Genomic DNA, 23,427 nt, shown 5'->3' on the forward strand with positions numbered 1-23,427 from the left:
TTTCTGATAGAAGCTGGTTTTTTCTTTCAGGTTGATATCAGAAATGATGATCATGATACTGATAGCAACTGAAGACTCAGTTGGCTGAAATTTGTTTCAGATCTGCTCTAATATTAATACAGTTATTAAGATATAGCAGATGCTTAATAGATTGGCCTAAAGCATGTCTGTGACCCTAGGCAAGTCGTTTAAATTTTCAGTTGTTGTTTAGTCAATTAGTTATGTCTGACTCTTCATGACCTCATTTGAGGTTTTCTTGGAAAAGATACTGGAGTGGTTTGCCAATTCCTTCACCAGCTCATTTTACAGATGAGAAAACTGAAGCAAATAGGGGTAAGTGACTTGCCCTGAGTCACACAGCTAGTGTCTGAGGTTGGATTTAAATTCAGATCCTCCTATCTCCAGGTCAGGCAATCTATGCACTCCTCAGTGCCCCCAAACAACTCAAGATTTGCCAGGTGCAGAGCTGGGGCTGATCTGCAATTAGTTGAGGGAGTTTCCTCACTGGAAAGCCCCTGTGTTAATGAAATTACACCCACCCTCCAAAAAAAAAAAACCACATAAGTTTTAAAGTAGCCATATCACACTCCTGTCTCATGGATAGTATAGATCTGCACTGCAAGACCTAGGAATTCAACAGGCAATTCCCGATCAACTGGGGACACTGGCTCCACCATTAAAAGGATCCTGTCACCCTTCCCTGGGAGCCTGTTCCACCACTTAATTGTTTTTGCTGCTCAAGATGTTTTTTTATAATGACCAGTCAAAGCTTTCTTTTGTACAGGCAGAAGAGAAAGCAGGGGCACTCATTTGAAGCCAGGTTCCCTTGTTTCTTAGATGAATTATAGTCAGACTATCAAGCAGTATTGTGAATAGAATTCTCCTTAGTTCTTTGACAACCATTCTAAGTGTGTTCCCCCACAAGCATATTTATATTCTAACAAACTAATTCCAAAATACAGTTTAAATAAATTCTATCTGCCAGAGTGATACGATATGACTAACAGTTCTGGAAGGTAAAGCTGCAGGAGACTTAATCATGCATTCAGCAGAATCTTCAACCCTAACAAACTTCCCACACAACACATACCCTGCTAAGAAATATACAACAGCTGGTTCAAAGCCCCAGTACTCACCTCCAAAACCTATAAATACAACTCAGTGGCACAGGTTATAGTTTCCAGGTACTGAACATTTAGATAATAAGCTGTACTTAAAGTACAAGAAAATAGATTTTAATATACTTGAGACTCAATTTTCCCAAACTGTTACTTCCTGTTGAGAGAGCTGGGGAGAATTAACAAGACAGGAAGACTTGAAGGAGAGGAGGAAGGAGAGAGATATAAAAACTGTCTTAAAATATCTGAAAAATTAAAGCATATAATCAAGATATATAAAGAGAGCACTTGACTGGCACTAAAATTTCTCTAATCTGAAAAAGATCTTTTGGATAAATGTTTTTCTTCATTACATTAATACTGCTCTACTGTAGTTCATTTCATGTTTTATATGCCAAGTATAAGGTACTGAAAATGAAATCTCCTTTTCAAATTATAAAAAAAAAGTTTACATTTGACAAAAAAAAATTTGAATTTTTGTGAAATTCACTTTATAAATTTGTAGATCCTCATCCAGACTACAGGAATAATTAATTAGATGAAGAAAAGAAATAAAGACACAAATCCCATCTCTGCTTTAAAATCAAAACAGTGAGTATGACTTCCCTTGTGTCCTCTTCTATACATTCTGCTTAGAATTTTCCTCCCTCCCCTTCACTGAGGAAATTCACTTTTTTTCTTTCTTAGACTAAGAAAAGTGTCAATGCTTGAGTACCTCAGGAAATGCCTTTGGGCCTGGTTTGCCTCCTCTGAAACATTAATAGAGATCTTTCTGTTTGTAAAGTGCTTTATCATCTATATTCACTACTGTTTTAACTTGTATAATGTTCTGTTTTTTGTCCTGATAGTTTTAATCAAATAGGAAGAAACAATTTGGGCATCTGGGACCTAGTTTACCACCATCATTAATCTTTGACACTACCCACCCTGCTCCCCATTTACTAAGTGACATCTAGAATGATAAAGCAGTAAGTGGCATAATTGTGAGTTAGATCTTCTAAGACTTCTTTTCCACTGTAACATCTCATTGCTTAGGATGAATTACTATGATTGATTGGGATAAAAATACAAATACCATATTGGTTAAAATACTGTCTATATTTTTCCAATGAATTCCAAAATTAATATTATTTTCAAGCATATCTCTATGTGCATTTTTTTTCCTATTAAAGGGATCTCCATTTTAGGACTGCCTCCTATATTCAACCCAATATAATAACTAAAGATGACTTTTATATCTAGGACCTCTTTTTCTTCTGAATTTCTCATTTGAGTCTTAAGATCTTCTAATTCAGAGAAAGGACCAGACAACTGGTACAACCCAAGCTCGATGTTGAGATTTCCTAGCATTTCTCATCCCAATCCCCTTCAGCCATCTCCAAGAAAGAGCTACCAACAGTCCCATATCCCCATTCTACAGCAGAAAGGCTCTTAGATGGAGATGGAAAAAAGAGGCAAATGAATATTAGTAATTATTATATAGTTCCACCCCTCCAAACAACCCACAATAGGATGAGTGATCATTTTTCTTTCTCCTATAAGTGTGAAAATGCACCCAGGCTTCAAACTGCCTAATGCATAACATTTCTAACTGCTAATACCTGGCAATTTTACTACACAAAAGACTTCCTTTCACAACAATTAAACACAAAATAATAGATTCATAGATGGGGGAGAGAGGAGGGAAAGGGAGGGAAAGCACATTAGTGAGGTCATCTAAGCCCAGTCTCCTAGTCAAACAGGTGCCACCTTCTAGAACATCCCTACATGACTTTTCATAATTTCTAAGTCTAGGAAGACCTTTTATGGTTTAACATCATAAAGGGGGCATTTTCAAAATGGCTTTTACTATTAGCTTTTTTTATAAATGAAAGAAATTTTTGACAATTTTTTCAAGATTTACCCATATTTTTCAACTAGAGATTATAGCTTTTCAAAGGAGGACAACATTATTCAGTTGGCTAGAATAGGGACTGGCAACCTTTCAGAAATGGGGTGCCAAACTGCTGATTCCTGTTCTTCTGGCATGTCAGGAATGGGAGGAGGCAGCTATAGACAAGGAGCATGAGAAAGCTCCTAGCTCAAAAACATGTCTTCCACACAAGCTACCAAAGATTCATTTAAATCAACCTCCTTTTAAAATTTAAATACCTCCCTGCTGCACCTACTCAGGGATGGGTGGCTTTTAATCACTGTATTTCAGTGTAAATTATTTTAATCAGATTTTTACCCTTTCTAAAATCTAGTAGAGATAATAGGAATTTGGTTGTAGGAGGGAGAAAAGAGAGATAATTTTGGAACATGTGATATTTCTGGGAAACATAAGTTTGAATGGTACAACTCAGTTGAGGGCTTTGGAGAGCAATAAATATAAGGATGCTGAACATCTGAGAAACAGGTGAATACTTTGACCTTTACCCAAAGATTTACCATTGCCTTCCTTTAAAGATGGAGTTCCTTTAATGCATATGAAATGTAAGTGGTTATATACACATACTCTATTCTCTCAACCAGCCCCCCTGCCACCCACCCATCCAATCAGTTGCCAAGGCCTATCAATTTTATCTTTATAACATCTCTTGAAGATACCTTGGACAATATGACCACTCTGCTTTGGGCTGGCTCTTATTACTTCACACCTAGACTATTGCAATAGTCTGCTGATTAGTCTCCCTGCCATGAGTCTCTCCCCACTCCAGATGATCCTCCATTCAGCTCTCCAAGGGATCTTGCTAAACTTGGGCATGTCATCACCCTACTCAGTAAACTCCAGTGGTTTCCCATCACTTCCAAGATCAAATATAAACACTTCTACTTGGCATTCAAAACCCTTCACCCCAGCTATCTAGTGTTCTTATACTCTACACTCCTTACCCCATCACATGCTCTGTGACACTAGCCTCCTTACTGTTGTTCCTCTAACAAGACACTCTATTTCCCAATTTTGTCAATTTTCACTGTCAATGGCTATTCCCCATACCTGAAATGTTCTTCCTCCTTTTCTCCACCTCCTGCTTCCTTCAAGTCCCATCCAAAATTCCACCTTCTACAGCAAGTCTTTCCCAGTCCCTCTTAATTCTAGAGTCTTCCCTGGGTTACTTCCAATTTAACCTGTATATTGTTTGAAATAGTTATTTGCATGCTGTCTCCCCCATTTGATTGTGAGCTCCCTGAGAGCAAAGACTCTTTTACCTTTCTTTGAATGCCCAGCAGTTAGCACAGTACCTAGCACATAGCAAGCACTTAGGAAATGTTTATTGACTGATTTGGCACAAACTTAATGTACACAGAACTCTCCAGGACTATCACATTAAGCAGAGTATTCCTGCATTCTTCATTCTTTTATAACCTGTGATGGTGAAGGGAAGAAACATAACTAATATTTACTAAAAAGCTATGGATAAAGAAACACTGCTTCCTAATGACAGGGAATAGAAAACTGAGTATTCTTGAACAATGATAACAACAAAAAATAAAAATCACTTTATTGTGTTCTCTGAAAATTACCCAAAGATGTTGTGTGTAGTGTTTTAAGTGAATATAATCATTTAAAAAATGATGATAGTGTACCTCACACGTTTGGATGTAGGAAAGAATGGAAAGTTAAAGGGTAGCAATGTTCATTAAAGGAAAGTTAATAGGTAAAGTATCACATTACTGAAAAGGAAGCCCATAGTTTCAGATAACCAAGATTATGTCATCCTTAACTTGCAATGCTATCTGTGGTAAACTCCCCACCCCCAAAAAAATGTGTATATAAAGAATATACAAATACAATAGATCTTGTTTATAAAAATTAACAAGATGGACTTGACTAAATCAGAAGAGCAGATAAACTTTTAAAAAAAAATTTTCTGTTGCACAGCAAAAAGAATATATAAATATATTACTCAGGATCTTGACAATAGTCTTCAAAGAATTACAAGACCACAATGAAAACTCTAAGTCTGACTGTAACATTAAAAGAAAATTGCATCCATACACTATTTCATTGTGTGTTTTGGCTTCCTTTGAGGTTGCTTCTTTAGCAAACTGCTTAAAAAGTACCAAGCAGCTTGGGTGGCTATTACAGTTTCCAAGCTAGCATTAACATCACTACTGTGTTAATAATAGTTAAAAAAAAATTTTCTTAGGGACTTTTCAAAGGATAATCTACCTAAAGCTTTAAATGGAGTAACTTTGGTGGAGATAAGTGGAAAATATGCAAAACCTAAAAATCTGAATATACCATATTAAACAAGGTATTTTTAAAAGTTAGTTTAACTATTTTCACAAAATCTTTATGTCACGCAAGATGAAAAATATAAAAAGTCACAACTTTTTCTCAAGACGTCCACTTTTTTTCCATTTCTCCCTTCCAACTACTCGAATTCTCTGGCTAAGTCCATTTGACCTTGAAATATGGCCAACCCATCAGCTTCCAATCTCCCCACCTGTCTACTGGCCCAATCAGAAGAGGGAGGTGGCAAGTAGAAGAATTTTTAAAAAACAACTCTTTACCTATAACTAAGTAATGGGTAATGTCTGATATCTGACATTAAAATATAGGGAATTAAACTATGTCTCAAAAAATTGCCCAAGGCAAAATTTTATTTTAAATTTGCAAGTAATTCAAACACACAAAGAGGAGTTATTGACATTTTCTTTAGGTTTATTGGTGAACCTCTTAATTTTTATACAACTCTTCTTTCCACTCTTAAGAACTTTAATGTTTGAGGGGGTGAGATGAAGAATTGAAGAAAAGAAGGTTTAGGTACTACAGGGTGTTGTTCCTAAAGTCTGGACACATAGGCAATTGATGGCAATGTGGAGTTATTGCATTGAGTTCACCTGAATCTTGCAAAGCTCATCAACTTTTGCATCACAAATGATGGAAATCATATTGAAGATGTTATTAGTTAATATTCCAATTAAACAAAAATTTCATTCATTTCATTTCTTGAAAACATATATATTTTTGCCTGTGTGTCCAGACTTTAAATAGGAACACCCTGTAGATTTCAGCTAACTTTACAATATTTGAAGATTAATTTTCCACTTTCTTCTTCCCCAAACACCTAAAAACAATTCTAGACTCTAAGATCCTATAAGATCCTATATAAACTAGACTACAAACTTTACATATAGCATATGGCAATTTTCTCAAGGGCCTACTGAGGATTACCCAAATTACCCAAATGCACAAGTGCATTTTGTTCAACCGCATTGTGTAGAAACAATGGATAGGCCATATAACCTAAACACAGTACTGATTTACTCTGTGCTTTCCTGACTAAAGTAGTGACAAGTACCAAAATTTATTTATCATATATGCAAAACACCACCAATGAGATAAACAAACTGCGTATCAACCTGTAAGAATATCTGGGTCACTCAGTCTTCATGATATCTGATGTTAAAATATAGGGAATTAAACTATGCCTCAAAAAAATTGCCCTTGTAAAATAATCCCTTTCCCTTCAAACTCCACTCAAAAAAAAAAAAAAAACCTTCCCTTCCCTAGGAAGCTTTCCTAATAAATTCTATCTCAGATCACTCAAACACCCCAGCAATCTTTATCACTTTATATACACAACAATCCTCATTTGACAGTCTATTTTATGAAATTTAAAAGAAGAATACTATAGATCCTCTAAACACCATGTATGTATTGTTTCTATGGGAAAATGCACTGAGTTCCAACTTGGGACTAGAGTAATACACATGCTACTGGAGGAAACACTGGTTGTAAAAAGAGACTACCCCATGGGGGAAAAAAAGAGGTCCCCTTAAAGAACAAAATTGCGTTATGGACTATCTCCTGAAAGTCTGATATGTGTGTGTGTGTGATATATGTGTGTATGCATATGTATACATATATATGTGTGTGTGTAATATGTGTGCATATATGTATGTATGTTTGTGTATACATATATAAATATATACAATATACATGTGTGTCCATGTTTTATAGACTTTTACCTATAATGTTGTATATGGGGGGGTGTCAATATTTCTCCTGCATTTTCTCTATCTTCCCCATTACAGAAAGGAGAAAGAAATTGATCTATTTTAACTCCTGTTTTAACATCGAGCTACCCACATTTTCTAAACAGAGAGCCCAGGATATAGGGCAAAAAGCACTGGGCTAAGAGTCATAGAACCTGGATTCCAATCATCCTCACTCCTCTGCTTGCTAGCACTGTGATTTTGGGAGAAGCCTTTTAACTACTCCGAGTCTCGGTTTCCTCATCTAGAAAATGGGGTAATAGCAGGTGCCCTGCCTACCTCAGAGAGTTATTCTAAGGATCAGAGGAGATAATCCATGAAGTAGCTGTGTAAGCTAATTGCTGCATAAATGGAAGGTGTTCGTCGTAGTAGTGTAGTGCTTTGTAGTCAGTGCTGACTGACTGTGTGTGACTCATGGCTCTTACCCAGATACACCACATAGGAGCTGAAAATAAATACAGGTTTTTCAAATTAGTTTGTATACGCAGACTGATTAGTCAATTCAACATCAAAGTACCCCAGCGACACCTGTGAAATCCATCTTACTTAATCTGCCATTCAAAGCCAAATCCGCAGAACTCTTTGAATCTCCATCCTTAATGAACTCCGAGTAGAAGCAAAGTAGTTCGAGTCGTATTTGGGGGTGGAGAAGGGGGGATGTGGGGGGAGTTTGGAGAGTGGTGCTTATGAATGCGGAGGGTGCTTTTTCTCCCAGACAAATGTCTGAACGCTGATTGCAATAAAATCAATCACAGAAATTACAGCAACAAAACTCTTTACACTGTCCTACGTTAAACACCACAGCACCTGTGCTTGAATTTGACCAGACTGTGACTCCAGAAGATCGAAGAACTGACAGTGTTTCCCCACTTAACTTTCCAGCTGTGGGCACAGTGGCGCCGACACCCTCCGGCCCCATCCAGTCAATGCCCCAGCAGCCCAGCCCGCTCCACATCATCACCTAGCCAGTTTTGTGGCGCTCGATATGTCAGAAAAGACAAGAAGAAAACCCACCCAGTTTTCCCATGTGTCCAGATCCAAAGCTGTGGCTGCCTAGCAATGCCTCACTCATCAAGCGGACGCTACAGTAACAGCTCCACCCCCACCCCATCCCCCTTCCCCAGTTCCTGAGAGGCCCTGGGCGGAGGGCACCCAGGTTCCGCAGACTTCGATTCTCTGCCCCCCTCTCTCGGCCCCCAGCAAGTCTCGCTCTTGGCTCCCAGTTCAGTCGAGCTCAGTCCAGAGCTCCGCAGCACCCACTCAAGAAAGCCGGGCGGGCGGGACTGGATGAAGCAACTGGGGTGAATAGATCGATAAATGGGCAAAGGGGTGGGTCAGGAACCTTCCCCCAAGAGGGCGATCCGAACCGAAGAACCAACAGCGCTCCTCAGCCCCCGGCTGCCCGGCGAGCTCCAAGCGGAGAAGAGCGGTGTGCCACTATGAGAGGCACTAGGGAGAGTAGAAGGCGAGAGTCCCGAAATAGGGAGACAGAGAAAGCCAAGAGTCGAGGAAGAAGGAAGGAGAGAAGAGGGAAAAGTGAGAAGTATATGGAGAAAGGACGGTTGGGGTGGGGGGAAAAGAAAGGGAAAGGGACAAGAGGGGAGGGAAGAAGGCAGGGAGCAAGAGGCAGAGGAGTGGTGAGAAGCCGGCACCGCACTCACCCCATCTTTGCAGGCTTGCCTGGCCGCCCACTCCGACGGGACTCTCTGGCATTCGCTTCTTGCAGAAGAGCTTCTCCAGCCGCTTCCGAACTTGGCACATGCGGCTCCTAGTCTGCGCCCCACTCAATCCCGGCGCGGCTCCATTCGGCTGGGCTGTGGGGCCGCCGCCTGGCAAGGGCGGGGGCGGGGCGGCAGGGAGCTCCGACGGCGAGCCCTCCCTCCCTCCGCCTCCGCCTCCGCCTCCTCCCTCTTTTTGCCTCCTCCCTCTCTCCCTCCCGCCGCTCCTTACATAACCTTAAGTCCCCCGCGGCACTGGCGGTGCGCATGGGCTCCCAGAGTCTATACTCCCAGAGCCCAGCTGGGGACCAGCACCGGCCCAGCACCATACCTTACATCCTGGGCAGCTGCCGAGTGGAGGGAGAAAGAAAGGAGAGAGAAGGAGTTTCCATGCTGGGCTAAACACACTCGTCCCTCCTCCCCGCCGCACCCCAACCCGCACCAGGTTTCATTCACAGCTGTCTTCAGCCGAATGACTCTAGATCCACTCTAGGGCGATCCATACACCTGGATAACTGGGCATCCCTATCTCTGCCAACTAGTCTGGAATACTTAGACCCACGGAACTTAAGAACTGGGAAGAACCTTAAATATCATCAGACCAGGGTTTCTTAACCTAAGGTCTACAAACCCCCACGGGGTGCTTGGATAGATTTCAGAGGGTCTGTGAGCTTGGATGGGAAAAAAATGTATCTTTATTTTCAACAATCTCTAAATGAAATTTACCATCTTCCATTAGGAATGTAGGCAATAAAACTGTCCTGAGAAGAGGTCCGTGACACCAAAAAAGGTTAAGAACACCCTATCTAGACTAATTCATTTTTTTTGACAAAGAAAGAAAATGAGGCCCTCAAAACATTGAGACATGCCCAATTAAGTTAGTGGTGTAGGAAGAACTAGATAGATCCAAGGTTTCCTGATGCACTGATGCTCCTTCTAGTGACCTTTCCACTGTACCAATTTCAACAAGTATTTATTAAGCATCTTTATTAAGCCTTACGCTGCCCCCACATGGCATGGAAATGATCCTGGGTTCCTAAAGGCTATGTGCAAGATCTGTTACCTACTAAGAAGCTGGAAAGAAAAGACATCAGAGTACTGCTGGTAATGAACTGTATGTCTGTTTTGAAAAGACCAGTCTAGCTACCTTGGGAAAAACTCATCACCAGTAGGTTGGCTATCAAGTCAAGACCTTTGTTTTCTTTCTTTCATCTTTCTTGCTTGCTTCCTTGCTTCTCTTTTCTTGCTTGCTTCCTTGTTTTCTTCTTACTTGTGACAGCAATTTACAAAACCATCTACTAAGGAATGAAGGGCATGGTCATCTGCTATCGTGCCTGACATATGCGCACAGATGAGATCAAGATATCCTGAATCTCTTTAGTCTGAAGTTTTCCCATTGCTGTTGTTTGTCCTTTGTTCTTGAACAGGACCATGACTATAGGGAGGTGACATGCAAGTGAATTGGATTTAAGTGAGGGAGGGCTGCGCAAAGTCACCATCCTTACTTTCTCTTCCAGAGCCATCTGGGTCCAGTGGCAAGATATAGATCAGGATGCCTGAAGATGGCCTGGGATGTGATGGGAGACCTTGGCCTTTATAAGCTAAGGTCTTTAACAGGTCTCAGTCTGACTCAGGCAACACCCAGTTGATTCAGGCTAGGTAAGAAATGAGGCAGAGAATGGCTTCTTTACCTAGTCAAAAAAAAAAATCAATCTGGGAGGGAAAGGCCCTCAGGGTTTCTGGCCAAAACAGGAACAATTGCTATTTACATTCACTCTAAGCCAATCAAGGCCCAAATAATGATCAAGAAGGGCTTCCCCAGGGACCTGTTGTTGGCCAATCAATGAGAGCCAGAGAGAGTGGGCACAAGTGTGCACAAGTGAGTAGGAACTGTGTTGTGTTGCCCAACTGGCCAGTTCCAGTTGGGTCCCCAGTGGGCCGGCTCCTATTTTCCACTCATAGAAGTTGTTTGTCCTTCATTCTGGAAGAGGACCATGACATCAGGGAGGTGATGCCATGACTTGTAAGTGAATTGGATTTAAATGAGGGAAGGCTGTACAAAGTCACCAGTCTCACTTTCTCCTCTGGAGACATCTGGGTCCAGTGGTGAAATATAGATCAGGATGACTGGAGATGGTTTTCCCCTAGTCTTTCTTTGAAACTACAGGTTGTTCAGGAAGATGCATCCGAGGAAGGAATCCTAAAAAATGTCAATGATGTAAGGATTTCAGAGCTTACTTACGGCCCTTTTCTTCAATGCTTACAGAGAATAGCCAATCATTTCTCCATGTACCTCACCAGAAAAGGCACCATAAGCAAAGTTGTAAGAGATCATGCCTAGTATAGTGTGGTCACCTGGAGGCTTCAAACAACTGGAAGTAACTGGCCAGTTTTCTATCATGGGAACAGTCACTATTAGCAGTGCTCATATCTGTTAGATACAAGAGATACAGTTTTTACATTGTAGTTGATCTAAGAGATTGGACATTTCCCCAACAGTGGCAGTTGGGTAGACAGCTAGTTAAGTTGGTCCAGAGTAAATATCTCTCAGATAGTCACTGAAGATGGCACTAGGTCTAGAACTAAATAGGAGATTGTGCTACATCAAACTGGAGAAATTGTATGATATTTTCAATTATCTCAAGTTCCTCCCTGCTACCAAATCACATCTTTTAAAAATCAGTATTCTCCCAATGATGTTATGCCTGTGATCCATGGACTCTTCCAAAAGAATCAAAATTTCAGGTAACCTAGAAGATATTTGGTAGGTTACAAGTAGGCTACAATATGTTGCTAACAATGACTTGTGCAATGTGGCATAAAAGACACCAGGGACATATATGACTTGAAAAGGATGTAGGCCAGCTATATTTGTTACAAGGGAAGACTTCTATTTGGTGGGGTCAGAGTGTTTATGGGATGTGATAGAGATTTAAAAAAAAAAAAGGAAAGCAGCCTCAATGAAACAAAAAATACAAGGAAGAAAACATGGCAATATTGTTCAACCTAATAAAGTTGCATAACAGTTTATGATCTCACATACAATTCTCTTTTGCCCTTCTTTGTATATTGGAATGTTTGTGTTAATGATTGTAATTTTAAAAAAGAATTAAAGAAATATTTAAGAGTGACATGACAAATGAACAGCGCTATTGTGGTACTCTATCCACAAAATATTAGAAGACTCAGAGGCTTTCAGCAACCTGGGTAGATCTTCTGTAAAGGAATCATGGAAGGACGTGGACAGGAATTACACAGGAGGAGAAAGTGAGACTTGGGAGAAGTAGAGAGGATAGGTGACTCATCCATAGTCACCAAGGTCAATAAATTGAAATATGTAAAATTTCCAGGCTAAGGATAAGCTGTGCCAAATTGTCTAAACTAATATAGTCATTTAACACTTTGGGGAGTGAGATAGGCAGATAGAGATAGATAGATAGATAGATAGATAGATAGATAGATAGATAGATAGATATTAAGATATCTCTTTATGTGTGTATATATATATATATACACATATATATGGAAAAAAAGAAAGTGACAGAGAGAGAGAAAGGGGAGAGGGAGGGAGAGAGAGAGAGAGAGAGAGACATCATATAGGATTTAGACAAGGGTACTAGCACAGGATCCACATGTACACAGTTAAGCAAAGTTGACAAGAGGCCAACTTAAAACAAGATAGATTGAGATAGATATAAGTAACTGTAAATAAAATAAAATAAATAAAACATAAGTTAAACTTAAATAAAATTTGGGTGAAGCCAAAACACAAGAGAACCCAAAATACAAGCTTGGGTGGACCCATCCAAAGTCCCAGGTGTGGTAACACAAAACAAGGATGCTTCAAGTGAATCTAGGACCTGGGAGAACTCAAAATATAGCCATCTCCAGTATTCCTAGAGAATTATGGGGTCAGGTGGTATATGGACAACCTTTAATCACATAAGATCAGATTAAAATAGTATATTAACTTTTCCCAAACAACATAAATTATTTTCCCCACAACCTCCAATCATTTAGACCTCTTGAGCTGGATGTCCAGTAGACATTTTAAACTCAACATGTCCAAAATGGAACTTACTATTGTTCCCACTAAACCCTCCTTGCCTTCTCTATTGCGGTAGAGAGCAACCATTCTTCCACTTCCTCAGGCTTGAAACCTGGAAGTCATCCTGGATTCTTTACTGTCTCTTATGCCCCTAACCAAGTTACTTCAAAGTCTGGCCAATTTCACTAATTTTAACATCTCTCTAATATGCCCCCTTCTCTCCTCTAACAATGCCAACAGCTTTAGTGTAGGTCTTCATCACCTTACACTTGAACTGTTGCAATCACCTGCTGGTAGCTCTGCTTGTCTCAAGTCTCTCCCCACTCCAATCTATCCTCCAATCAGCCACTAAAGTGACTTTTCTACTCTCCTACTTAATAAACTCCAGTGGTTTCTTATTGCCTCCAGGAACAAATACAAAATGTTATCTGGTATTCAAAATCCTTCCTAACCTAGCTCCCTCCTACTTTTGCAGTCTTCTTACATCTTACTCCCCAATGGCTACACTTTGATCCAGTAACACTAGCCTCCTTGCTGTCCCAGGAACAAAACACTCCATCTCTTGGCTCCTGGCATTTTCTCTTGCTCTCTCCCATGCCTAGGACTCTTTGCATCCTCCATTCTGACCACTGACCTCCCTGGCTTCCTTTAAATCCAAACTAAACTTCCACCTACTACAGGAAGCCTCTGTTAATTATTTTATGTTTATGTTGTATGTAATTGTTTTCTATGTATTTGTTTGCATATTGCCTTCCCTATTAGATCACAAGTTCCTTGAGGGCAGGAACGGTCTTTTGCCTCTTTTTGTTTCCCCAGTGCTTAGCACATGGTAGGTACTCAACCAATAAAATATTGATTGCTAGTCCATACTTTGTGTTACTAAATATTTTCTAAGCATTACCTAATTTCTCCCTACACACACACACACACACACACACACCCCTAAATTAAGCCCCCATTCCCCAAAACTACTTCAAGAATACCCCTAGGTAATATCATGGGATTAAGGGTGAATTTTAAGTCACAAAACAGAAAAACACAGACAGAATTGAAATGAAAAGAATGTTGTCCTTAGAGTCACAGGACCTGGATTTGAACCCCCCTTCTGCTGCTTACCATTTATGTGACCTTAGACAGATCATTAGCCCTTTCTTGTCCTCATTCTCCTTACTCATAAAATGAAGGAGTTAGACTAAATATATTCTAAGGTCCCTTCTAGCTCTAGACTCATGAACCTATGATCCTAAAACTAAAGGAAGGATGAGAAGAGGGAGAGGCTGGCAGGTAGCAGATACTGTAATAGTGGCTACCTTGAATGCTGAGCCTTCAGGGCCTTCCCTAAAGACAGCTAATTTGGGGATTGTCTAAGAACTATGGGAATGGACTGCTTGAGGTTCTTACAAGGCATTTGGGGGACTATTAAGAATTAGTGCCACATGGACTTTGTTGAGATTCTTAGTGCAAGGCACTGAGGGAGGCATTTGAACTGACCTTCTCATGGAGTCCTAAGCCTGCGCCCTGGCCATTTCCAGGCAGCCAAGTGTACTAACTTAGTCCTGAAGGACTTGGTGTTTTGGGATGACAGAGAATTCCCTGGTCTCTGTGATGGCAGCAGGAGAGAGTGACTGCTTCAGAGAAGATTGACCACTAAGCCAGGAAGAGATACCCTTTCAGTAAAGGAGATGAACCCACCCTCTGGACCACTCTTTTCCTATCTGCCAAGCATGTCAGGACTTTTTGAGTCTCTCTCTGAACCTCCTCTGAGGCAAGAGATAGAGAGCTCCTCCCTCCAAATATATCAGCATGTTCACACAGCAGCCAGAATATATATGTGTTGGCCTAAGTGAGGTTGAGACTGAATCTCAAAGCCCTAGCTGCCCCTTCTGTTTTATGTTTCTTTCTCTGAGCATAGGTGATCAAACAGCAATCATTAAATTGATATTTGCAGCATTGGAGACAATCTCATGAGTTCAAAAGATCAAGAACTCTTAGGTCCCTTAGTTGGTCCCTTAGCTGTACTATGGGAAATACCCCCTATAGCTACTATAATGCTTCTCAGAAGAGAGGACTATCTCTGAAAGGAAGAAGAGCCCAAATCCTGGCCTGTTTGCTAGATGAGATAGTCTTTGCAGGAGACAGTGCAAATGCTGTAAATATAAAATGCCTACTCAGCAGTCAAACAATGCTTTGTGCTTTAATGTTTTAAATATCAACTTTCTGGAAGAATATAATGCTGCTTGTCTAAGTCTTTGTCAGTATATACTTGTGAGTCTTCTGTATTAAGCATTTCTTCTGTGTAAAGGAAAGAAATAGCTGTCCTATACCTGATTTACAGTTTACACTAACTCCTTTTTACTCCTCATTTTTTGGGAAAGACCCTAGACATGAATCAAATCTAAAGTGAAATGATTTTCCTCAGAGCTCTAGGTTGGAGGTTATGAAGAGTCAAAGGGTGGGGGGGAAAGGGCCCTCTCTTTGGGGGCCAGGCTCCCCAGAATTGAATTCCACTTCTAGGGAACTGGAGCAAAGACCCCTTGAGAGGGAAAGTGAGAGTGCTCCAGACCCCCTGGACCCAGCAGTAATTTCACATATTGTTATACTTTTCTTCCCCAAATACTTACTAGTTTCTAACCTTTATCTCAGTCTCCAAAGTGAACAGACTGCATTACATTCAAATTTCAGTTTGAGGACTGGATAAGTGGCAAGGGTTTATCAGGGAAAGTTTCCTAGAGAAAGTTTCTTCTGCACCAAGTTTTAAAGAAATGGAGGGATGTGGGATTGCAGAAGAAGAAGGGCAACTATTCATTCGTGGGTCACATTCAGAGTAAAAGAGTAAAGTGAGGACAATAGTGAATAAGAAATGGCACGTTTGCTTGCTCAGTGAGAAGTCTTACTTTAGGATTCCTCAGTATAAGTTTTAGCATATCAGAAGATGAATAGGGATGTGATAAGTCCTGTAGGTTTGTTGTTTTTGTTGTTGGGTTTTTTGTTTTGTTTTCAATACTTGATCCAGTAACTGGGAGCCCTAGAGGTATGTGAGGATTGTTGTAATGAGATTAAATAGTTGCACTCTATAACTCTTGCTACTCAATCTAGAACAGCCTGAAATGAAAGGAAAGCTTGAATGGAGGAAATTGGGTTGGTTGGTTGCTGTCCTTCCTCTCAAAGAGGACCAAAATGACATCACTATGCTAGAGTCAAGTTTCAATTCATCCAACTGTGGCTGATCAGACCAATAGGAGCTCAGAGTGCTCTACCACACAATGTTCATGTGAACATTTGGGGGGGGTGAAGATATTCTAAATTTTGCATCCTGCACTTCCTTTGAGCTGTTTCAATTCTGCTTTGCTCATAGAGCACAGCACCTTCTCTGGTGTGGGAACACCATACTGAGCAGTCCCATGCCAGTGTCTCCCATATTACACAATCAATTCCAAAGTTCTTGAGAAAGACCTTGAGAGTGTCCTTGTATTGCTTCTTCTGACCAGCATGTGAGCGCTTGCCCTGTGTAAGTTCTCCATAAAATAGTCTTTTTGGCAAGCATATGTTTTGCATTCAAACAACACGGCCAGCCCATTGGAGCTGCACTCTCTGAAGCAGAGTTTGAACGCTTGGCAGTTTAGTTCGAGTAAGGACCTCAGTGTCTGGTACCTTATCCTGCCAAGTGATGTTCAGAAGCTTCCTAAGACAAGTCAAATGGAAGTGATTCCATTTCGTGGCATGGCACTGGTAGACTGTCCAGGTTTCACAAACATACAACAATGGGGTCAGCACTACAGCTCTGTAGACCTTCAGTTTGGTAATGTCTAATACCTCTTCTCTCCCATACTTTCCTTCGGAGCTTCCAGAACACTGAGCTAGCTCTGGCAATGTGTGCGTAAACCTCATTACCAATATGTACATCCCTGGAAAGTACACTGCCAAGGTAAGTGAACTTATCCATAACATTCAAAGCTTCACCATTTACTGGGTAGCGAAGTAGATAGAGCACTGGGCATGGAGTTAGGAAGACCTGAGTTCAAATTTAGCCTCAGATACTTTCTAGCTAGGTAACCCTAGGCAAAGCATTTAACCTCTGTAAAATGGGGATAATAATGCTACCTATCCCAGCAGAGTTGTTGAGAATAAATGAGACAATATTTGTAAAGTGCTTTGCACGATGCCGGACACATAGTAGTTGCTATAAAAATGTTTATTCCCCTTTCCCTCCAGTAATATTCCATTAGTTCAAATCTGGCCTCAGACACTACTAGCGATGTGACCCTGGACAAGAAGTCACTTAACCCTGTTTGCCTCAGTTTCCTCATCTGCAAAATGAGCCGGAGAAGGAAATGGCAAACCACTCCAGTATCTTTGCCAAGAAAACCCCAAAGAGTCCGATACAACTGAGACAACTGAACAACAATATTCTTCTAATAAAATAACTGTCATATTTGCACAAGGGATTACACAGTGGATATGAAGAGGAAGAAAGGGTGGATCCGGAAAGTGAAGTGAATGTTTCTACAGTATTTGGACATGGAACAGCCCTTCTCTTTCTCCCCTTGCTTGTTTCCTTCCTCCTTTGTATTATAGGTTTTTCTGGGAAGTACTCCAGGAGCTCCATGTCATTGCCAGTTTTTTCTCATGTTGCATTATCTCTTCATCGCCCTTCTTGAACCATCAATGTTATCCAATATTTCTTTCATCAGGTTTTCCCTCTGCCAGAGGGAATGACAGAGAAATGGAGATTGCCAAGAGACCTTTATCTGTCTCCAGTTGTGCTACGGGAGAAATAAGTGACAACCTTTCTTAGCATGTACTTCCTGCTTTGGAGTAGAGTGTAAGCATCTTGGGAATAAGGACGGTGTCACTTTTGTGTTCATATCCACAATGCCTTTCATCTAATAGAATTGAGAAAATTCGTGTGCTCTACAGGGCTCAGAAGAGTAAAGCAAGAGCAAACATTACATAGTACAAGAAATGTTCTCCCTCATCCATAGGAAAAGATACAGAGTTGGCCTACGTTATTCCACACGAGACAATCAGTGCTGTGTTATATCCCAAACATATGGAAGAACAGTTCAGCTAATCCAACCATTTGTAAATTGGGCTAGGTGGGCTTCTAAGTCCCTTTATAAAGGAAAAAGGGTCTTGGTTGGGGTGGGGATGAAGCCAATACCAACAAAGTGTTCCTTCAAATTAGATGGCTAGGTCTCCCAGCCTCTGGACTCTTCTTTTACTGTCCATATAGCTTGCACACCAGTTATCAGATTCATCTTCTTAAAATGTTGCTTTCTAATAAGAGCTGACATTTCCATCACATTTTGGATACAGAGAGCTGGCCTCAAAGCCAAGAAGAACTACATTCAAGTTCTATTTTTGACACATGCTGGCTGTGTAACCTTGGGCAAGTCACTTAACATCTTCATGATCTAGGAAGTTCTCTAAGACTATAAGTTGCAGGAAAGGTGCTAACCTGCATTGGTAGAATATATGGGACATTTCCCTGTACCAGGAAAATCACAGGTTTAATACTTATCCTTAAGTCTGTTCTTCACAATAATGCTGTGAAGGAGGTATGATAGGTATTATTATAGCCATTTTAAGGATAAGGAAACTGAGGCTTAGAGGCATTAAGTAACTTGGCATGATCGTATAGTAAGTACCAGAAGCAGCATTTGGACCTGTGCCTCTTTTTAATCCAAGTCAAGCATTTTTTCCCTCCACTACACCACAATGACTCTACATGTAGCATCATTCCCACTCCCAAATCCTTCTACAACACTTCATTGATACTGGATCTTGAGTGGACAAGGGGAAATTATTCCACTGACACCTCCCCTCCAACCTTGAAGCAGCTTCTGCTGTTAGGTGTTAGATAAGGCTTCCCAGGGACTGCTTTGTTTCCTACAGCTCTTATTGTCTTGCCAAGATTGGAAAGAAGCCTCTATTCATGTTTATCTTTTCCTCTTAAACTCAAAACTAAGCTTATAACACAATCATCATACATTTCTGATTGGAAGCAAACAGATGAAAACAGTCATTATGCTTTATTTTCACCTTCTAATTGGATATAATAGGCATATAAAGGGCATTTTCCCCTGGATAAGTGCATATACTGACAATTTATTCCCAATAGTTTTATACTTGCCCTAGAGTTACATGTGCTATCCTAGCTTCCCATTTCCTAAAAGTAAATGTGACTTCCATGTTTGATACAGATATAGCTTTGTTCTCTCTGGATCCGAATTTGCTTTCCACCCTCACATTCTAAAACTCATCAGGTGCTTCTATCATCATTTGCTCAACCTCAGGCTGTAGGCACCCTTCTCAGGCTTCCACACAACAATTACCCATAGGGGTTAAATCCAAGCTCCTTAGCTTGGCATTCAAGGCCATCCAAAGTCAGGCCCCCAAGCTACCTTTCCAACCTTATCTCTCACTGCTACCACAACATAAATTCTATGTACCATCTAGTAGTTCTGCTTGCTGTACCCACCTTCTCTAAAATGCCCTCCATGGGGTAGGGAGGTGGCACAATGGATAGAGCACTGGCCCTGGAATCAGGAGGAACTGAGTTCAAATCTGGCCTCAGATACTTATTAGCTATATAACCCTGGGCAAGTCACTTAACCTCAATTGCCTCCAGAAATGAAATGAAATAAAAATAAAATCTACTACTTTTGTCCCCACCCTTCAAAATCCAGCTCAAGTTTTATGTACACCACAGAAGGTTACTCCTTACTGCTTTAGCAAAAAGCAATCATCAGCTTCTTTGAATTCCTATGGTGGTTCTTGTCTATTCCATCCATTCACTACCTCTCTAGAAACTCAGAGTTGGAAGGAAACTCTATATGACCTGTCTATTTTTTACTTGAAAACATCAAGAGAAGAGGGAGCCCACCACATTTCTGGGCACTCTGTTCTACTTTAGGAAAGCTTTCTAGTTACCATATCCTCTCTTAAAAAGGTGTTATGTACTTTTTCATGTGTGTCTTATCTCTCCAATTAAATAAGTTCCAGAAGGTCAAAGACCTTTTTTTATTTCATTTGTGGAACATAGCAGAATGCTATACACATAGCACGAGCTTAATACATATTTGCTGAAAGAATAGATGAATGAAGCTGTTTTGCTTGGGTCTTAGAGCTTATTTGGAATTTAAGGGGAAAGTGATGGAAGGAGATATTTCTGAAGGCTAAGTTATATACAAGGGGCAGCTAGGTGGAGAGAGCACCAGGCCTGGAGTCAGGAAGACCCAAGTTCAAATCCAGCCTCAGATACTTTCTAGCTGTGTGACTCTGGGGAATTCACTTAACCCCTCCTTGCCTCAGTTCCTTATCTGTAAGATGGGAACACACTGGAGAAGGAAATGTCAAAACACTCAAGCATCTTTGCCAAGAAAACCCCATGGACAAAGATAAAGTCTACGGGAGAATGTAGAGTTAGACATAACTGAATGACAACAAGCTACACAAAGCTTATAACTTAATTATAATAGTGCCAAGATCAGAGATATAAGTAGTTGGGCCTTCCCCATGGGGTCTAGTACCCCATGAAGCTAAAGAATCTAGCAAGAGAACAGAAGGCAGGTTTCTTACTACAATGCATACAGAATCATGAGGCAAGGTAGCATGCCTACTCTGGGAAAGTAAATAATAATATTTGTTATATATTTATACAAATTCAAAATTTTGGAAAAGGATATTAATTTCATCAGTATGGGCACTCCCTCTACTGATACAGGAGGCAATTCTTTAACTTGACAGACAGTCTTTGAAAGATACCATAGTCAAAAAAAAAAAGTCACCAACCCCATGCTAGGTTGGCCTGCTTCACCAATCTAATGATGTCTGTCCAAACTTTTTATGCAACACTCTAAGAAAAAAAAAGCTTTAAAAATTCAGCCCCTGGTAGTTGTACTAACGACTACATTCTCATATCTGCTATGTGCTAGTGTTGCAGATTGTGACTTTTACTATATTCAGGATGGTGCTGGTATCTAATGTCCACCAGAGAGGTAAGACATAGACTCTCCTTGAAATATGGGAGGCCATTGCCTGCAGGTAAACTTATAAGCAGCCAGATCTGTGAGTCAAGTTGTTGTCTGTTTTTCTGTGTGAGAAGCAGAAAGCTGCAGAGAATCTGATAGCCTGACTGGCAGAACTGCCCTGACTAACATTCCATACTAAAACTGTGGTAGATTAGATAACTATAGGTAAGACATTTGATAACGATTTCCAAGCCTGAGAAACTGAACTATAAAGGAATGGCTGACTGACAGGACATTCTCTTCATTTTCATCACTTTTGTTGTTGTTTAGTCATCTTTCAATTCTGTCCAACTCTTTGTGACCCTATTTGGGATTTTCTTGGCAAAGATACTGGAGGGGTTTGCCACTTCCTTCTCCAGATCATTTTATAGATGAGGAAACTGAGGCAAACAGGGTTAAGTGATTTGCCCAGGATCACAAAGCTACTGAGTGCCTGAGGCCAGATTTGATCTCAGGTCTTCCTGCCTCCAGGCTCAGCACTCTACCCACTGTGACACCAAGCTGCCCCTTTATCATCATTAACGTCTCTCAAATATCCAGAGCATGGAGGGCAGAACATACTCCCTTTTGAAAGGAGTTTATATCAATATGATAACCTTCCATAGATCTAATGTCAGGCTATCTGAAAGCCTACCAAAAAAAAAAAAGGATGCTCATGTTTTCTATTCACGTAATTCCCTATTTAGCAATACCAGTAGTATTTTGTTATTTAATAAGATTAAAGAGTTTTCATATTTCTAAAAGGTAAACCAATACAATATTTTCAGGACTAGAGTAAGAATTACTAAGAAGAAGTTTAGTGTCATTATTACTATGCTCAGATTTCTGGTATTGCTAATTTAATGTATTTTAAATTCTCTTCTAACCTTAAAAAATGCCAGTTCTCTCAATTTCCTTGTAAAATAAGCATTATTAAATTCATTTTCACAGAGAAAGACACTGAAACTGAAAATACTTCATGCAGAGTTCTAAAGGAACCAAAATAAACATGTAAGCTATGAAGTAAGGTTCTCCAGCAGCTATGAGCCTGAAACCACATCCCAAGGCTCTGCAAATTATCTGCACTGTGTTTCTTTCCCTGAGAAAAGATGAGTGAGTAGTAATCCTAAAATGGGTGTTTAGCCTTGGTGAAAAACCTCCTGAGTTTGAGATTCCAGGAGCTCCTGGGTCTCTATGCTCATTGCCCATCAGGAGGTGACCTTCACAACAACTTCTTAGAGGAGAGAAGATAACCATCATTATGGAGATATTGTAGAACAGGCATTCTTAACTTTTTTTTCTTTTTTTGTCATGGACCCATTTGTCTGATGAAGCCTCTGGGCCCCTTTTCAGGGTGATGTTTTAAATGAATAATGTGCATAATATTGTAAAGGAAGCCAATTATATTGAAATACAGCTATCAAAAGTTTGTTTTGTTTTGTTTTTTAAATGTTCATGGACCCCAGGTTAAGAATCTCAGCTACAGATAAAAGGACTAAAAAAAGTCCATGGATTTCCATAAGATATGGCCGTTGATTGAGTTGCAATTGTGACTTTGTAAAGTTCTGCCTCACTTAAATCCAATTCATTTGTAAGTTATCACCCTCCTGATGTCACTAGTCCTCTTTGAGAAAGAAGGATGAACAACAACAATTGAATTGTGCACCTAACTTCCCCTTCCCTAAAAGACTAAGCATGACTTCCCTGTTTGCTACTGCAATGGTTTTGTTCTGGCCGGGTCCCAATATGCTTCCACAGAATATTCTAAAATTCATCAAGTGTTCCCATTATAACTTGGCCAACTTCAGCCTCCAATAATCTACAAAGTGAAAACCAACCTGTTCGTGAGTCCTACAAAACATTTCATGGTTTAATATTTTGAGTACCAATCTCCTGAGAGTATGATAAGAGTTATAGGTTAATGTTTCATGCTCTAAATATTTGTCAATGTATATTTATGAGTCTTTTGTTTTCATTAGAAAGTTATTTCTATAGTTGCTGGTCACTTCCTTTATTCAAAGTCTTTCACATAAAAGATTCTAGCAACCATTGTTGGCTAAATAAGTGGCCACTTGCCCTCTGCTAAAAATGGCATTGTCTTCTCCTTCCTGGCTTGAAATTCCCACAATTTGAGTCATTTCTCTGGATTAAACACCATAAGCATTGTCTCCAGAAGATCATCATTTTCCCTCTAGTATATCTATTTCTTTCTAATTATCTCCAATTACTACTAGATTTTTGTTCTATTCACTAATTTTCACCTTGAAAGTGATAATGACCCAGGCACTGAAGGGATACGATATAGAAAATGTAAGTTTCGAGGTGGAGGAAAAGGCTAAAAGAATATACCAGTAAAAAGTCTTGGGAGAGAGATAAGATTGATAAGGCATTTTGTATGAAAACCCTAGGCTTAGGAGGACCTGAATAATAGAAACCAATATAAAAATGTAATGTGTTAAATAGAAAATTTTAATTATATGAAATTGAAGTTTCTGCACAAACAAAATTAATGCACATGCGATAAGAAGAGAAGCAGTTAATTT

At 40.1% G+C, this 23,427-nt stretch overlaps 1 protein-coding gene across 2 annotated transcripts in view; it reads right to left on the reverse strand.

Moving 5' to 3' along the window:
* HOMER2 (homer scaffold protein 2) overlaps positions 1–8,946 on the reverse strand; it is a 160,816-nt gene extending 151,870 nt beyond the window's left edge. Inside the window, exon 1 of one of the 2 annotated variants that reach the window (XM_036735747.1) lies at positions 8,768–8,946. In XM_036735747.1, the coding sequence (XP_036591642.1) occupies positions 8,768–8,772 (5 nt within the window). In that variant the 5' untranslated portion in view covers positions 8,773–8,946. The remainder of the gene's footprint in view (positions 1–8,767) is intronic. The other variant, XM_036735746.1, reaches the window with a different exon arrangement.
* Positions 8,947–23,427: the final 14,481 nt, after the last annotated feature.

This window comes from Trichosurus vulpecula, chromosome 8, assembly GCF_011100635.1.
Source record: "Trichosurus vulpecula isolate mTriVul1 chromosome 8, mTriVul1.pri, whole genome shotgun sequence".
Taxonomy (NCBI): domain Eukaryota; kingdom Metazoa; phylum Chordata; class Mammalia; order Diprotodontia; family Phalangeridae; genus Trichosurus; species Trichosurus vulpecula.